The 17,088-nt window shown below is 41.2% G+C and overlaps 1 protein-coding gene across 4 annotated transcripts in view; it reads right to left on the bottom strand.

The window, feature by feature from the left end:
- The window catches only part of ST6GALNAC3 (ST6 N-acetylgalactosaminide alpha-2,6-sialyltransferase 3), a 275,127-nt gene that overhangs the window by 93,569 nt on the left and 164,470 nt on the right, over positions 1-17,088 (bottom strand). For all 4 annotated transcript variants that reach the window (XM_079982585.1, XM_079982583.1, XM_079982584.1 and 1 more), the window contains one exon: positions 3,110-3,519. In XM_079982585.1, the coding sequence (XP_079838711.1) occupies positions 3,110-3,519 (410 nt within the window). The remainder of the gene's footprint in view (positions 1-3,109; positions 3,520-17,088) is intronic.

The raw sequence follows: 17,088 nt of genomic DNA, 5'->3' as shown, positions 1-17,088 counted from the left end.
TACAACGCTTCTACTCTTCTGATGCTGGTTTTTATCGCATTATGATATATACTGTGAACCACCTTGGAAGCCCTTTGGCTCCAAAAATTATTTATTTTTTTAAAAATAAGTATCAGTATAATACATGAACAATGCTAGTCTCAGAAATTTCCATCATATGTGGTGACTTAAGACACTAGCCCAGAATTGGTGGCATAAGGGAACAGGCATGTCCTAAAGGAAACAGTAGCCCTGAATGAGGAGCAGAAGATCACAAATATCTGTATAACAATTCCATGCTTGGGCCTGCATCCTGAACTAATGGTTTACTCCACCTGAGTAAGCAACCTGGACCTTACTAAGGAATCAACTCATCCACCAACCAACCTTTCCAACTCTACTCATTCATCAAATCCTTATATTGAATAATTGCTAAAGAGATGTGTTGTGCCTTGGGAGTCTACAGCTCTAGGCCAAAGCATAGCCTGTTTAACCACTGTTTGCCCATGAGTTTGGGGATATAGCTGAGAACAGCTGTTAGAGACTGCAGCTTGGTTGACCTCTGAAGCTCATCAGAGCAACTGGTCTGCTGCATTTGAGCTACCTGTAATCTGGTGGGTCCCCCATCTGATTTGAGAAGCTGATGTGAATGCCAACTCTGAGGTATGCTGATGATCAGTTAAGTATCTTTTAATTATTATTAAATTTGTATACCATTCTTCATCCGTAAATCTCAGGGCAGTTCACAACATAAAAAGTAGTGTAAAATTATTTATAAGAATTTTAGAAGGCCTATACTGTAACTATGTTGTTTATAGCCATCTTTTAAAACAAAGCAAAGCAAAACATCTCAGCAACATCTGACTAAGCAGTATGATTGCATAATACAAGGTTCTGAACACAGTATTACCAACCAGCGCCACGTGTTGATCATTGACTGGGTAGTCAGTATTGCGGGTGGTGTAATAATTAAACAGAGGCACACTAGTCAAGGTACTGGGCCTGACAGCAGATTGCAACACAGTTTTTGCTTAAGGCACTGCACCACTGCTAATGTGGGCTGTTCAGGATAAACAGTGAGGGGGGTTGCAAGCTGGCTCAAATTAGACCAGCCTAGCCCACAGCAATGTTGCTTGATGCTCATTTTAAGCATTGCTTCTGTGAAAGTGACTTTCTGTTTTTTAAGGGCAAATGGTTTCCAAAAGGAGCCTCGCCACCAAGACACTCCCTTCCTCCACATCACCTCCACGTAAGGCTGTGGTGTATGGTAGCATTGATCTCTTTGCTTCTAACCTTCATTAATTTTACGCATCCCTGAGGGTGGAGCAGCTTTGGTGCCAGCTAATTAAATGCTATTTAGAGCTGCTCAGTGCATTTTATCAGACCAGAATGAACTCTTTTATTTTAATGGAATCTACAAGGATTCCTTTCCCAGCTATTTACTAATTAAACGATGTTGTAAGATTTTCTATTAGGTTTTAAACTTCAAGGCAACTCAATAGTGTGCTGGAATTCACAGTCACAAAGGGGGGAAATCCTTTTCACATTTGGTTGCTGGTTGGCATCCCTATAAACATAGTTTAAATCTTCCTTTCAGCTGACTCTGTATACATAATGCAGCTTTGAAAAGTGCTAATGAAGTATTGGAAAAAGCTGTCAGTTTCTGAGCACCTCCACAATCATAAAAATGAAAAGGCATTATTTATGCACAACAATTATTCAGAAAGAAGGAAAGTTCATACTGCCTTAAACATATAAATATTTCCATAATGAGGGTCTGCAAAAAAGAACAAATTTTTCTTCACGTTCACACCATCATGGTGTCAAGAACAATAGCCAGGTTTTGACAGCCTGTTTCAGAAGTTATTCTGTGTTCAGATTAGGTAAACAGGGAATCTGTTTTGGAATGTGACAGGTTGGTGGACATTAGCTCCTTAACAGAGGTTGGTTTTAGCCTCTTCTATCAACTAATATTAATGACTGATTTTAAATGCTTTGGTTATTTGCATCACAGACCTGTTTGCAGCTCAGTCCTGATCGCTTTTCCCCACCACTAAGTAGTTCAAAATTGAGATAATCTTGTGCTAGAAATACTTTGTTTCTCAAGATCAACTAAGATCTAAGTGTCATTAGAGGCTTGTCAGGCTAGAAATATGTTATAGCAATACACTGGTGGTGCACAGCATGTAAACAGTTGATATTTTAGGAATAAACCTCCCTGGTTCCAAGTAAAGTTTTACATTTGTGTACTATAGGAGTGAGGGATGCGAGTGGCGCTGTGGGTTAAACCACAGAGCCTAGGGCTTGCCGATCAGAAGGTTGGTGGTTCAAATCCCCGCGATGGGGTGAGCTCCCATTGCTCGGTCCCTGCTCCTGCCAACCTAGCAGTTCAAAAGCACAAAGTGCAAGTAGATAAGCAGGTACCACTCCGGCGGGAAGGTAAACGGCGTTTCCGGGTGCTGCTCTGGTTCGCCAGAAGTGGCTTAGTCATGCTGCCCACATGACCCGGAAGCTGTACTCAGCTAGTAAAGCGAGATGAGCACCGCAACCCCAGAGTCGTCCGCGACGGGACCTAATGGTCAGGGGTCCCTTTACCTTTACCTTTACTATAGGAGTGGCATTTGGCTTCCCTGTAACTTGGTTTGCAGCAAAATCAGTGCACTGTTTAAAGCAACAACAGAAGTGAGGGCTGTTGTTTCTCTGAGGAAACCACAATATCTAGCTTAAGTAACAAAAGTAAGAAAAATTGAGAGTCTGAAACTGATAGAGTGAACAAATGTCTAAAGGTTTGGCAAGGCACACACAGCCATTTTCCCTCACATATGGAGCTAAGTTATTCTTTGACAGCTTACCCAGTGGCTCAGATTCAGAACACACTTCACTGTCACATTCAAGGCCTCTCAATGGAGTGAGGAGCTGAAAGTATAACATATGGAACATGGCAAAAGAGTCAACATGGCCTAGTGGACACTGACTTTGATCCAAAAATCATGAGTTTGAGTCCTGTCCCTGCTATGGACACATTTCAATAGCCTTCAGCAAATTACTTATTTGTACAGTAAACAACTCAACAATGGCAAATCCTTTTTCGACATTGGTATAAGTTTTCAATCTGCCAGGCAGGACTTACCTGTCTTTCCCAGTTTCCTTCTTAAATACTTCATCACAGTAACTCATGCGCTGCTCTGTGGTCACATAGATTTTTGCCCCAGGGTAGCTGTCCACAGTCTTCTTCAGCATGTTGTACACAATGCCACTGCCATCCTTCCTCATGTTTCGAAAAGGTCCCCAGATGACATAAACTGTGCTGTTGGTTTCCTTGAAAAAATATTCAGGATTCTTAAGCAGAAGAGGAACACTGGTGTGGGAGACGACTCTCACAGTGGTCCGCTTCCCAACATCTTCTTCATAGCCCTTGGTAGGAGCATTGTTCATCCTCCAGATACAGGAGGACTGGTCAATTTCAAATCCTACTTTCTGTTCAGACATCTGACCTGAATTTGAAATGATGGCACACAGGTCACAGTCCAGTTGTAGAGGCTGGTAAGGGAGGAAGAGAAGAGAACAAAAATAAACTGTCAGTTTCTGGGACAGGCCACTTCCCAGAAATCTGTGCTCCTGCCTCATCATGTGACAAGGCATGTTACCCAACCCAGTGCCTGCATGGCACCAGAAACAAATCAACCAACATTTCAGGTGATTCAAGGGCAGAGCATTCTAAGACCAACACTGATACTGATTTGTCAATGATCAGCTTCTCTGTCACTGGATCAGTACCAACACTACAAATGCCATTGCCTGGCCCCTAAAAACTGACAATGACACCAGGCATCTTTCTCTGGGGAGAACATTCCACAGATGGGGAGCGACCATTGAAAAAGCCCATTCTCATGTACCAATCAATCAAAGGGGAGGAAAAGAAGTTGAGACAGGCCAGGGGGGAAAGTCTGAGATTAAAACTTAGAAAGATAGTCAATAAAATACCCATGGAACTATTAAAGCCAAGGCAGGAATGAGGTTCTGTGGGATTCCATGCTGGAGCATGTCAGTTATGCAGCTAAAATCTGTGCAACCAGAAAAGTGCAGGGTGGAAGTGAGAACTTTGGAATTTCAGCAATTGTAGCATGTATATACAGAGAGAGAGAGAGAGAGAGAGAGAGAGAGAGAGAGAGAGAGAATGAGAGGATTATAAATGCTAGAACCCTGTGGAGGATTTGAGGCAAATAATTTTACCTAGCCCATTAGAATGCAGACATGATTATTAGAAGACTAACATGATTACATGCTGTTGTTAGATAATATGCATTTGCACTCATGGTATCTGGTTGGAAGAGTGCTGTAAAGAAAATAGAGAGGGAAAGTACAACACAGTGGCAGCGAGGAGAAAAGGAGTCAACTCCCACGTGGCAAAGCAAGTGAAGCTATTTAATAACAGGATGACAACAAAGCCATCAGGGAGACTTTCTCCTGCTTATATTATCACTGAAGATTGAATAAAATGTAATCTCTGCCCTCTGCAATTTTAAGTCAACTAGATAATAATTGTTTGCATTATACTGCACAAGATGCCTCCCCCCCCCCCTCATTTTTAAAGGTCTAGAAATGAAGGTATGTAATGTGTTTTTGGTAGAAAAGTTGCTTTTTGGTCAAGGTGGTCTCTGCGGAAACTGTACTGGCTTGACAATATTGATCAAAAAGAATATGCGTAAAGAGTTAATACATTCTAGAGATATAAAAGCTATTTATTATTAGCTCTGTGAGGAAAAGATCTATTACGGTCATTAGGGTCTTTAATAATAAATGGAGCAAAGTAATTTGCCACTACCGGAATCATTTTTGTCATCTAATCATACTGCTGCCCAGGTACATCTTGTCAATATTGTAGTGTCTGTGTTATCTCTGAATTTAAGTATTTCATAATGACATGGTAATTATGAATCATTTGAAAAACATACCTTGTTAGCTATTGGCTGTTTTTGTGCATAATGCTAAGCCATTAAACGATGGCTAAGAAAATTGCAGAGCATTCCACTGTGAAGCACCTGACTCTGTCCCACTAAACTGTGGATAAGTGGAAGCTATCACAATAAGTTTCCTTGTAGGTGGGAGCTGGTCTATCAGGGGTGGGAAGAGGGCAGGGTTGGACTGGCCTTGGACCTGCCTGAGTTTTAGCCGATTCAACTATCAACAAGTTGTGCCAATGAACACGATCCTGTCAGCAAAACTAGAGAGGATGGTTGTCTACTAATGCATGCTGTCTGTGCAAGGATTTCCACTTGCACAATGGGACTTCCCCCATTCTTCCCTTCCCCAGGTGCCCTCCCTAAATATGCTCTGTTAGGTTGGAGAAATGCCTAAAATGGATTTAGAGGGGGCATGAAGAAGGAGCAGAATGGCAAAACATTCCATTGCAAAAGCAGAAATATTTGTCCTGATGGAACCATTGCATCAGCAGCATGTTGGATCCACACAGAAGTTTCCCGCCTTGTCCCTCACTTCCCACAACAATCGCTAGGAAGAAATAGCAGCATAAAAAACACTGAAGGAAAAAGGCCTCCTTATGGAAGAATGGGTCTCTGTATGCTTGCTTGGTTGTTGTTCACTGTTCATTTTCCTTTTTTAAAAAATGTTCATATGGAATGTAACAAATCAACCTACTGGAACATTGCCTTTCCCCTTTATATTGTCTTGTGGTTATCATTTTGTAAAATCTATCTCAGCAATCTGTGGAGTCATGTACCACCTAAGAAGGGATTTCTGCAACTGAGAGTGGTGAAGTAGAAAGGTTGGTCTGGTTCAACTGTCTCTTCTGGGGTCAAACTTGTGTTTGCAAACACCAAGAAGAGAGTGGGTGTGTACTCACATGTGATCTACACACACACTGCCAAAACATACAAGAAATTGAATTGTTGTTTGTATATGCTTTAGGTCAAATATCATTAACTGGATAAAAGGAAATCAATTTTTAAAGAGCACCAATTGCCATCAAAATAAATTCAGTTCAAGCCTTTATTACTGACCATCCAATTGCTTTAGAAGCCTTCTAGATTAAAGCTTTTGCCACCTTAAATATCTGTCACGTCCTACTGGATCTGCTGTTGGCTTTATTATTTGACCCTCTCTAGGTTTGCTTGTTTGGTGTCTTGACTTCAGGATTTGCACAGCTGTGTCATCACCACCATCTGTTGCTACAAAACTGATGAGCAATAATAATGTCAGTGGGACTGGTGTGGAATAGTGATTCTGCCAGAGGATTTTGAGCACAATGTGGATTAATATGGCCTGTTTACAAACTGATGTTTTAATAAGTTTACTACGTTTATCTGTTTATAATCATGACTCAATCTACAATGGCTTTTTCAGAGCTTTTTCTCAATATTGATGTTTCTTGCATGAACCATCTGTGATCGATAGTACGCACTGGCAGCTTCATACAAGCAAGACTGTCATGAGATACTTGAGGATATCAAATTAAGCACTTTATTTTTTAATATACCCAAAGGCTGTACCTGCCAAATGGGACCGCCATATTGATGCTCATCACTTAAATGATGCAAAGTAGTAACTTAAATGAAATATGTTCTGAAGGCTACCTTTCTATTGCTTCTAGAAGCAGGAAAATCTCCATAAATTTGAGTGAGTGTTCCTAGTTGAACTCTTGCGCAGTATCTTAGGATACTACGGACATATATTCTCCCTGGAGGAATTAATGTTATGCCCCAATTGTAGAGAATTCATATACAAATTTATATTCACATAAGGTGATAATTAACTGAGTCATATTCGGAGCACACCCACTGTAATCAATGGCAGTGACTAACTTATGTCCATTGTTTTCAGTGAGTTTACCCTGACTATGACTTAAGTCAGGTATCATCTATAACATTTTCCATGAGTTGGCGGTCAAAGCCAAAATGACTATAGCAAAATGTTATAGCAGAGATGGGGGCAGAATCTGTTATCTTAATAGATGGGCAGGACCACTCAGCTGTCAATCACTTGACACCCAACTTCAAAGCAAATAATTGAGAGTGCACTCCCAATTCTTTACTTTCTTCCTTTGGAGTCGCATTTAAACACAAGCTGCCAGGGTTCCCCACCCCCCGCCAAGGAAAATTCCTGCTGAAAGTGGCTTGCAGCTGATTAGTGCTTACTGCAAACCCTGGTGAGATCTGACTGCAATTCCTCAGTGCAGTCAATCCCAGCAGAGTTTGCAGCTGAAACTGATTCAAACCCCACTTTGGACAGGCATCGGATGCCCTTGGGGGTTGCCACTAGGGAGCTCCCAAGTGCAGCAATGTCCCAGTGGGCTTTGCATTTGACACTAAGTTTATTTTTTCCCATATGCAAGCCATACTAGCCACGGAACAATTGAGTGCACTTTTAAGGCTCCTAGTTGTTCCTTTGCAGGCATGTCTTTATCAGCCTCACATCTGACACCCTACATGCCAGCTTCTCATTAGCACAATGGTAACATTACATAAAACTGAAATTCTGGAATTGGTTGCATCATAATAATTCCCCCCTGCAGCTTCTGAAATGAACAATGATTTCTAGTGAAAAAGGGGAGGCAAGAAAATGTTCAAGCAGCCATTGTCCATAATGCAAAGTCCAAGGAAATATTTCTGGAAGTATTACTCATATTAAATGATGCCTAAAAACCACTCTGAAAAATATGACCAGCATAGCTGTTCATGCACAATAATCAGCTATTGCATACACTTGCCTGTTTGGACTGTTCTTACAGAAATGAATTTTGGCTTGCATGCATGTAATAACAAGAACACGCAGCCCCGCAGCAGGACAGATCAGCCTGGCCCCCTCTCCTTGTGAACCCCATGTTATTGCTCCTGCTTTCCCTGATACCAACACTAAAGCAAGCCAACTTTTCAAGAGATAAATCCCTCCCTTGAAAAGCTCTGATCCTCCAGGAATCGTTGTATCTGTTCAAAATGCAACACTAAGATACTGAGATGTCTTTGAATGTCTTCCTCTCATCTTGTTTGACTGCAGAACCATGCTGCTGAGCAGAACTACTGCAACTCTGATTCACTCTGGATATGTATAGAAAAGACCCACCCTATTATTATTTTTTTAATGCAACATGTATCAGTTGCAGAGAACTTACATTTAAATCCGTAAAGGAACAATGGAATGTTTGACCTTTCCATTTTCCACTAGAGCTTGTGGTCAATAGAAAGCATAATTAAAACGGTGAATTAGGACTTGAAAAACAATGAGATTTCCCTTGCAAAGAGATAGCTATGTAATAAAGGTCACTTATGAAGCAATTCCAATTATTAAACCTTTGCATTTAGCATTGAAGCTGCTCCACAAAATCAAAGGTTACACTATTAAATAATGAAAGAAACCAAACTGGAAAAGGTCATCGGCAAAACTAACTAACATTTTCTAACAGCTGCTGCGTATTTACTGATGTGTGTTACCAAATGGACACAGTGGTGTGAATACACATGATTCCCATTGTGAAAAGAAGAATAAACAATGAATTTGGTCCAAAAGATTAAAAGGGATCTGCCCCATCCTCATTTTCTCAGTAGCAGAGTCGTCTTTCAATGTTCTGTGTTTTGCATAGAAAATGAGCCTTATGATTAAATTATCATGGACATTCAGAAAATTCAAAATTAAACCATTTCTGTTGCTATCTTATGGGAATTTTTTTTGTAATTTAGAAACAATGCAATATTAATCCTCTTAATGTTTGAGAGGGGCAATTATTAACAAGTCACACCACACATTAATTTACTCCTCTAATTTGAGCTTCTCTTCTAATTATCCAATTTGCATTGATTCTAACAATGCAGGTACCAAAGCTCTAGAGATGCATACTTCATTTTAGTGCTATTTATTCTTCAGCTCTTCCAGAATATCATCAGAGTTTTCCATTTTGGAGAGTGCAACATGTTTAATGATACCAGGTGGGAATAGCATTTGCCTTGATTCTTCCTGATGTTCTTTTGAGGTCTCTCAAATGAAAGTTACAAAAGAGCCATTAACTGTCTGGCACTGCTTTTATTGCTTCCCTGTGTCTTATAAGCAAAAGAAAAAAAAGTATTTTAATTTTCTTCTGTTTCAGGAATAATTAGCCAAGCTGTTTCCATCCACACATAGTTACTTTCCACAGACCTCAACCTGGGACAAAGACTTTGTAGGCAAGAATGCTCAGCATATTTTAGAAGGCAAGACAATGCTGCATTTGCTTGCATGTTCACAAACCTGACGTTCCAATTTAGTGTGGCTCTCAGGAGCGCTATATATAAATCACAAACTATAACCAACATGAACGCACATACACACAGAGACGCAAGCTGGATCTGATTACTTATGTGCGAGTTTCAGTCCCCTGTTCCTCCTACTACAGCAAGCAAGTTGGCTCCAGGCCTCACGCTGCAGAAAGCATCCCTGTCTTCATAAAATTTAATGTTCAGAATCATCAAACTTTTAACACTTGGAAATTATTTAACAATAAGCAAATTGTCAGCCTGGGTTTCAGTTTCCAGAACAAGTGTGACATGATGGTCCTTTGCAAAGCAGTTCCTGCAAACTGAACAATCAGGAAAATCCATTGTTAATGGGAAAGCAAAGGCAATTGACATTATCAAGCAGCAGAAACAGACTTTTCAGTTGAGCATAAGTTAGATAAAGTTTTATCTTACTGAAGTTCAGATTCATACTCGCTATTGCAACTATAGTGGCTTGCAATAAAAAAAACCGTTCAACACAAAAAAGTAAAAGTCAAATTTAAAGCAGAAAAAATGAGCAACAATTAAACTGAGGCAGCAGCATTAAAACTTCTGCATAAACAGCATAAAACAGCAGGACATTTATTAAAAGCTAGTCTGAATTTTTAGAAAAAATCTCTCTTCCTGACATTTAGCAGATGGCAGAGTGCTTGGTGATTCTGTACTGGGAGAGAGTCCCACCATCATGGAGCCACCATTACAAATATGTTCCTGTGTCTTGTATGTGACATTACATATGGCTCATGTGACATCATACATGGATTAGGACAGAGAGCAGAGCCTCTAGTACAGTCTTAAAGGTCTGACAAGTAAAGTGACAAATACACATATCTATAGAATATTCAGACTTCAATCTGGCTACTTTTAGAGCAACAGTTTCAATTATCACAGCCCATGCTGAATGCCAGGGAATGACATCATAGACTCCTAAATTTAATGTGATGCTATCTTAGGTGTGTCAGGAAATGTGTCCACACTTACCTGACAAATCTGTCTACTAGAAATATTATGGCTGGAAAAACGTTAGCTAAATAATTGGTGCTTTCAATGCAAGTGGAAGTGTTTCCAAATGAAGGTGATATCTCGCTGGGAAACTGCCATTCATCTACCAATATCTGCTATTAAAAATCTCAGTGCAACATATATAACTTAAAAAGGTGGTTTGGGGCCAAATTAGATGTGACATTAATGTATGTTTGTAGCTGCTGGGGGGCAGGGAGGGGAGGTTTCTAATGACCAGGACTAACCCTCCCCTCCCCTTCTGCCATCTTGATGAAAGACACTTACTACCTCCCTATGCTGTTTGTGTGGGGGGAGGGGATTCCCACTATGGAACCAATGGGAGCTTCCAGCCAAATCCACATAAAAGTGATTTTAAGCCTCCCCTCCTGCTGCAATGCAATGTATTAGGCGCTACCCACACCCACTATACCTGACTGCTATTTGCATTAAACACCAGCACACTGAATACAAAGACACATTTAATGTCAAGCTTGGCATGGCTTCTAACCTCTTGCTGAAATCACAGCATTCAGGGTACAATATACATGGTGTGTCCTATTGATTACACACACAGCTGCATGCGCCACTGAGTACCTACATATGTCCTATCCCAGGAGAAGGGAACCTTGTCTTTTAGTCCATGGGCCACGTTTTCTCATGGGGAAAACTTTGGGGGCTGCCAGAAGTGGATGGAACCAGAGGCAAACGTGGGAGAGGGTGTGTGAGTTTTGAGAGCCGACTAGAAAGACTTGAGGTTTCTTATCCTGCCAGACCCCCCAATTCTCTCTCTCACACACACACACACACACACACACACACACAGGCTTACTAAATTTGGAAATGGATCTAGATTACATTAGTTTAGTCCTATGCTGAATGGATTTTCCCAGTTGTCATGGACTTCCATCTATGCTGACTTCTACCAAACCTTAGCAAAACAACATCTATTCATCATCTGAAGAGTGACTTCTATTTCTATAGACTACCTGCCTGTGACTGCTGGGACAAGCATGTAGTTGGGAAACAACCCTTTCCCCTAAAAATAAAAAATAAAGATTCCCACATCCTGTTTGCCTCTCAAAATTTAATAAATTGCTTTTCTAGAACATCTCTCATTTCGCCAGAATGCCTTAGCTCATGATGGAAACAAGTAAAGAGATTGTCTGAGTCACTGATATAAAACACACACCCCAACACAAAAACTCTCACATACAGCATTTAGATAATTCTTGGGCTGCACAGTATTAGTTCGAGAACTGGGAGTCAGTCCAAACAAATGTTGCATGTGGAAGCCAAGAGGCCATTCATCTTAAAAGCCACCATGTTGCTCACCTGCCCCTCATTAGCATTGAACGGCTGTTCAGGCAAAGCCAACAATAATATGCCATTTGAGCAAGAAGCTGTTCCATCAAATTGTACTAAGTATGCTAAACAAAGAGCAATCAGCCTTCGAATATGGGACAGCCGCCACTTCCCAAAAACACCTACTTAAAGCTTTTTAAGCCACTTTCTTTAATTTGTTTGCAAGAATATTGCTCCAAAATACTCAGTGCTACTTAGGTACAGCGTGCTGGGTCCAGTTAGTAGTAGGTAGTATTGGATGAATGTCCTATTGCAAGAGCTTTTCACATGATCATTAGTAACATAATTAAATACGCTTTAGAAATCAGGAAAGGGAAAAGGCTTTCCCACCCCTCCTCCCATTGCCAGTTATATTTGGTTGACATACAGCAGAAAACACCAGGAGGCGAAATGTCAGTTGCAACTGATGGGTACATGGTGAGAAGGAACATACTGTTATAACATAGTCTGAATTGCGAATGATTCTCAACAGGAGAGGACCAAAATAGTTTCTCACCTCTAGTATCTCACCGCGCAGCACAATATGCTTCCATCATACACCATGTAAACCTTTCTTAGAAAGTGTGTTATACAATGGAGACCCAATGCCAGGCGGACTTTGCCTTGCCTCCACTGAACAATAGCCAGCTAGGTATCAATGGGGCAAAGAATGCATGCGATGTTCCCATCTGCAGCAAACACACAGCAGAACCCCCATTGCACAAACATCAATTATTCAGAATTCCCAATAACTGCAATCCATTTTGCATCCCTCACTTGACCTCCGTGAGCAATGCAACCCGGCAAGTGTACTTAGCTTTTGTATCTTCCCCTGGTGGCTGTACAGATGAAGGGAAGTTATAAATATTTTACATACATAACAAACAATACCTTTTGGATACTACCCCCTCCACTGACAACCCCCACTTTTAATAAGCAAGGTTGCATTGCAGATTGTAACTGCATCTGCACCATGCCTCTGAATACCACATACTGGGAACCAGAAGTGGAAAGAGTGATGTTGCACTTAGGTCCTGCTTAAGGTCTTTCCATAGTGATCTGGTTGGCTCCTGTGAGAATAGGATGCTTGTCTAGATGGACCTTAATGTGTTTTCTTATCTCAGTGACTGGAAATTGCTGAGATAGGGTCTTTTTTACTCCCTAGGGCAGGGGTAATAAACCTGTAGCACCAGGTGTTGTTGGAATCCAGCTCCCATCAGCCCCAGTTAGCAAGGGCCAATATTCAGGGATTATGGGAGTTACAGTCGAAACAACATCCAGAGGGGCACAGATTCCCACTCCTGCCCTAGGAGATGGCCAATCCCCTGAAATGAAGTAGAAAAGGAGCTTAGTTTGCCTTTCTGTTAAGAGTGAACCCTTAAGACTTCCTAATGCAAATTAAGATTTCCTAGTGCACATTATTAACATGAGAACTGTGCAGAAGAGTTATATTTATTGTATTTGTTTTGATGGGGGAATGGAATGGTGTACCCTGCCCCTGTTCTTTTATGCATTCAGCATAGCTTGTAACAGAGCATACTGCATCAGCATAGATATAGTACATGTGACAAGGGATTCAACTGCAGGGTTCTCTATGCATGCAATCCAGCTTTCACTTACCTGGAGTCCTCTGGATTTTTTGGACTACAACTCCTATCAGTCCCATCTAGTTGTAGTCTGAAACACCCGGAGGGCACCAGGTTGGCAAAGAAGAAATCAGAAATGATGATACCCCTCACCTCTCCAAGGGTATTCCTAACCAAGCTCATAAGGTCTGTGCAGCCTTGCAACGCTTGAACCACAGTCATGCTTATAATTAGGGCAGTTAAAAGAGAGCTTTTCCCTACCAGAACACGGGTGAAATGAGAATTCTCAATCTCATTAGTGCTATTGAGAATAATGAAACTGGGGGTAGTTACTCCCATTCACATAAAGCCACACGCAACAATGTGTCTCCCCAAGGACACAAACCATATGCTACACAACCTGCTAGTGTTCACTTTGTACCTCAGCTTAGGAGCAGGCACATCAAAGGAAAAGGAGGGCCCCCATGTGCTCACTCTGCTCTTCAAAGTTCCTGAGGTAGTTAGAGAGAAAATAACTTATGAGAAAGGATGGTTCTGTTAGGAATCAGAGAGAGAGAGAACACAATTTCTTAAATTATTCTGGGTTGGTGGCTGTTCTTTTAATCTGGATGAGTCAAGGGTGTACATGCACAATTCCCTAAGATGGGAGTGAATGTTATAAAATACATAATCCACACTGAGTGATGTCACACAAGCCAAGGGGATGTTTTGATCACAGCATTTGCCACATGCCTGAAGATTCTAAGGACCTTGAAATTCTATGGTCTAGGAAACCCAAAACACCTCCACAGTTCCTGAAGCAAGAAGGAAGCTATTCCCCACACCCTGCTTTTAGCAACTGTTAGTCCCCAAAACAGGTCAAGCATCCTGCCTTCTCCTTTTAGTCCACTGAGGTGCAAAACAAACAAGGCAAATGGTAGACAAACCAAACCCACAAACAAAAGTGCAAGGAACTCAGAGGGGCCCTGACATGATTGGGTGTGCCTCCACTATGGCTGCTGGTTTCACAGAGTTGAACAGGGCAATGAAGCCATATAATTGCATCTGTACTGAAAGGCATGACCCTTCTGTTCTCTAACACACACATTGAGAGAGAGAGAGAGAGAGAGAGAGAGAGAGAGAGAGAGAGAGAGAGAGAATGGCAGACTGCACTCAAGTAGGATGTACTTGTGAGTTCATGCTAGGCTAGGGATGCAGAACTTGGACCCCTCCAGAGATTATTAGATTTTGACTCTCATCAGTCCCACTTAACATGGCCAATGGCCAGGGATGGCAGTTACCCATTCCTAAGCTAGGCATTGTCCATGACCGGAAGCAATGTAAGAGCCCAAGAGCCTACCTACACCATTTCCAATAATGGCATTTCAGTGACAAAACTGGTAAATAGTATAGATTTCATTACTGTGTGGTGGGTAGACAATTACTATTTGGAAGGTTGAACAGTGCCAGCAGAACAAGCAGTTTTTGGAGGTTTAATTAAATCAGCTTGACTCATGTCTGTAAAAGAAAAACTCCAACCTAGTTCCAAACATACCAGTCGGGTGGACTCTGATCATCAGCAAATCCTCATGTGCCATGCTGTCCATGGGAATGTGTGTGTGTGTGTGTGCGCGCGCGCGTACACACACACACACACACACACACACACACATATCTATACCGCTCAGCACTCTCTCTCTAGGAACTTATCAGATTGACCTCTACATAACCAAAGCCCATCTTATCTCCTTACAAGAATGTGAGTGGATTTCCCCCAGCAAAGAATAAATCACTTGAATATTTCCAAAATGAGCTCTACCTCTTGCTTCAGGTCAATTTATTTGTGATCTGATCTAAGAAAGGGAAGTAAGATTAAGAAGCAAACCTTGCAAATAAATTAAACTGCAGAGTTGGATATTGAAGCTGGAAGTGGAAAATACAGATCCCCAAGAACTGGGAACAAGCCATAAAGTAACCTCTAATTCACTGCAACTCCATTGCTTTCTAAACTCATTATTTAATTTAGTTATTCTTGGAAGACCAGCTAACAGATTGTTTTGTATGCATGGACAGAAAGTGATAAGCTAAAATGTTAATTATCCATTTTTTCCTGAATAGAAATTAATCCATGTCAAGAATAACAAAAAGGATTATTATAGTAATATTATGCCTGCAGTGTTTTTTTAAAATGCATTTTGTCCAAAAAAACAACAGTAACCCCACAAACAAACCTTAATAAGATGCTGAAGTCCTATGTTTTTAATTACTAGGCATTTTTATCTTTTAAGAAAACACATACACACCACTGGCCATGTATGTACCTTTCTGCTTCCCTCACTGTCATACTGGGACTGTTTGTAGTGCATTTAAATGGTTGAACAAGGCTTGCAAAGCATGCTTTCCACAGATACTTAAGAACTTGCTGCAAAATATCTTTTTATAGTCTAGGTCCAATAATTAAAATTGTTTTGGAAAAGTCTAAAATGAAAGCTTACCAACGAAAACCAAGATCCCAGGCTATTGGTTCCTTTCCCCAACTCCCACGCACCTGAAGTCTAAATGCTTCAACATCTAGGTGATGTTTATTGTAGAGGGCAGCTTTATTACAGATTTGTTTTGTATTCATTAAAATAAAAATTACAATTGATATTCAGACAAAGATAATTCATACCCTAAGGACCAACCATTTTTGATGCTTTGAGTGAAGGACAACATGGTGCTCCTCATTCTATGTACATCTTCAGCTGAGAAAGCTCCTGCACTTTGCCTAATGACAGGGACTGGCCTGGGTAGGAAACAGTGGCAAAATGCTGGAGGGCAAAGCTGTACGAACTACTATCATGTGCCCCTTAAGCTAATCTGCTGCTTTTTGGTGAAAGAATCTGCCAGTGTGGTCAGCTTCTGTGCAAGGATTGAGGAGGGCACACCATCTTGTCCTTTGCCTCTGGCACCATCCAGCCCATCCTTTCACCCTACTTGCATTTGAGTAAGCCTGCAGATGGGACGTTCGTGTGTGCACTTCCTGCATCTCACCCGGTCATCCCTCTCACATTGATTCAAATAACTTGCACCAAACAGCATAGAAAAGAAGATCAGGTGGGGATGAGGGAAGATACAAAGACCTCCCATTTAGCCTACCCCAGGCTGCATGAACAGAGGCACACAAGGGAAACCCAACCCCCTCATCTGTTGGTATTGTGACTTTGTTTTACTGCAGACATGTCCAACAGATAGATCAGTGGCTCCCCCAAAAGAAGCTCCCCTTTTTTGCCTTGTACCCCTAAAAATGGGCCTTCCTCCTGCCTAAAAAAGCTCAACAACTTAGACCTGCACCCCAAAAAGGGGCTAGATCACTGACAGTTTTTAATTCTGTAAGTAGATCACAGACTCTTGTGAGTTGGTCAACCCTGTTTTACTGGATTGTGTCCGATGTTTTAATTTACTACAAATTATTAATACATACTGCTGAGTGCAACTCCTCATTAGAAAAGGCAAGCTTAAATTGCTACCAGTATGGCACACAAAGCTGTACAGTGGTACCTCGGGTTAAGAACTTAATTCGTTCCAGAGGTACGTTCTTAACCTGAAACTGTTCTTAACCTGAAGCACCACTTTAGCTAATAGGGCCTCCCACTGCTGCCGTGCCGCCGGAGCACGATTTCTGTACTCATCCTGAGGCAATGTTCTATTTCTGGGTTAGTGGAGTCTGTAACCTAAAGTGTCTTTAACCTGAAGCATCTGCAACCTGAGGTACCACTGTACTATGTATCTGCCCTATTGTATTTAACTTAACAGTTGAAAGTGTTATGCATGAGGAAATTCACATTTATAAATGCTAAGAGCCAAGCCACACTTAGCCTCAGAGGCATTAAATATGGTAGGGCTGTGGGAGTGAAACTTGTGGTCCTTACATCCACCTACCCCCAAAGTAAACTATT

The sequence above is a fragment of the Podarcis cretensis genome (assembly GCF_951804945.1).
Source record: "Podarcis cretensis genome assembly, chromosome: 6".
Taxonomy (NCBI): domain Eukaryota; kingdom Metazoa; phylum Chordata; class Lepidosauria; order Squamata; family Lacertidae; genus Podarcis; species Podarcis cretensis.
The sequence above is the reverse complement of the archived record's forward strand: the minus strand, read 5'-3'. Positions and strand labels throughout refer to the sequence as shown.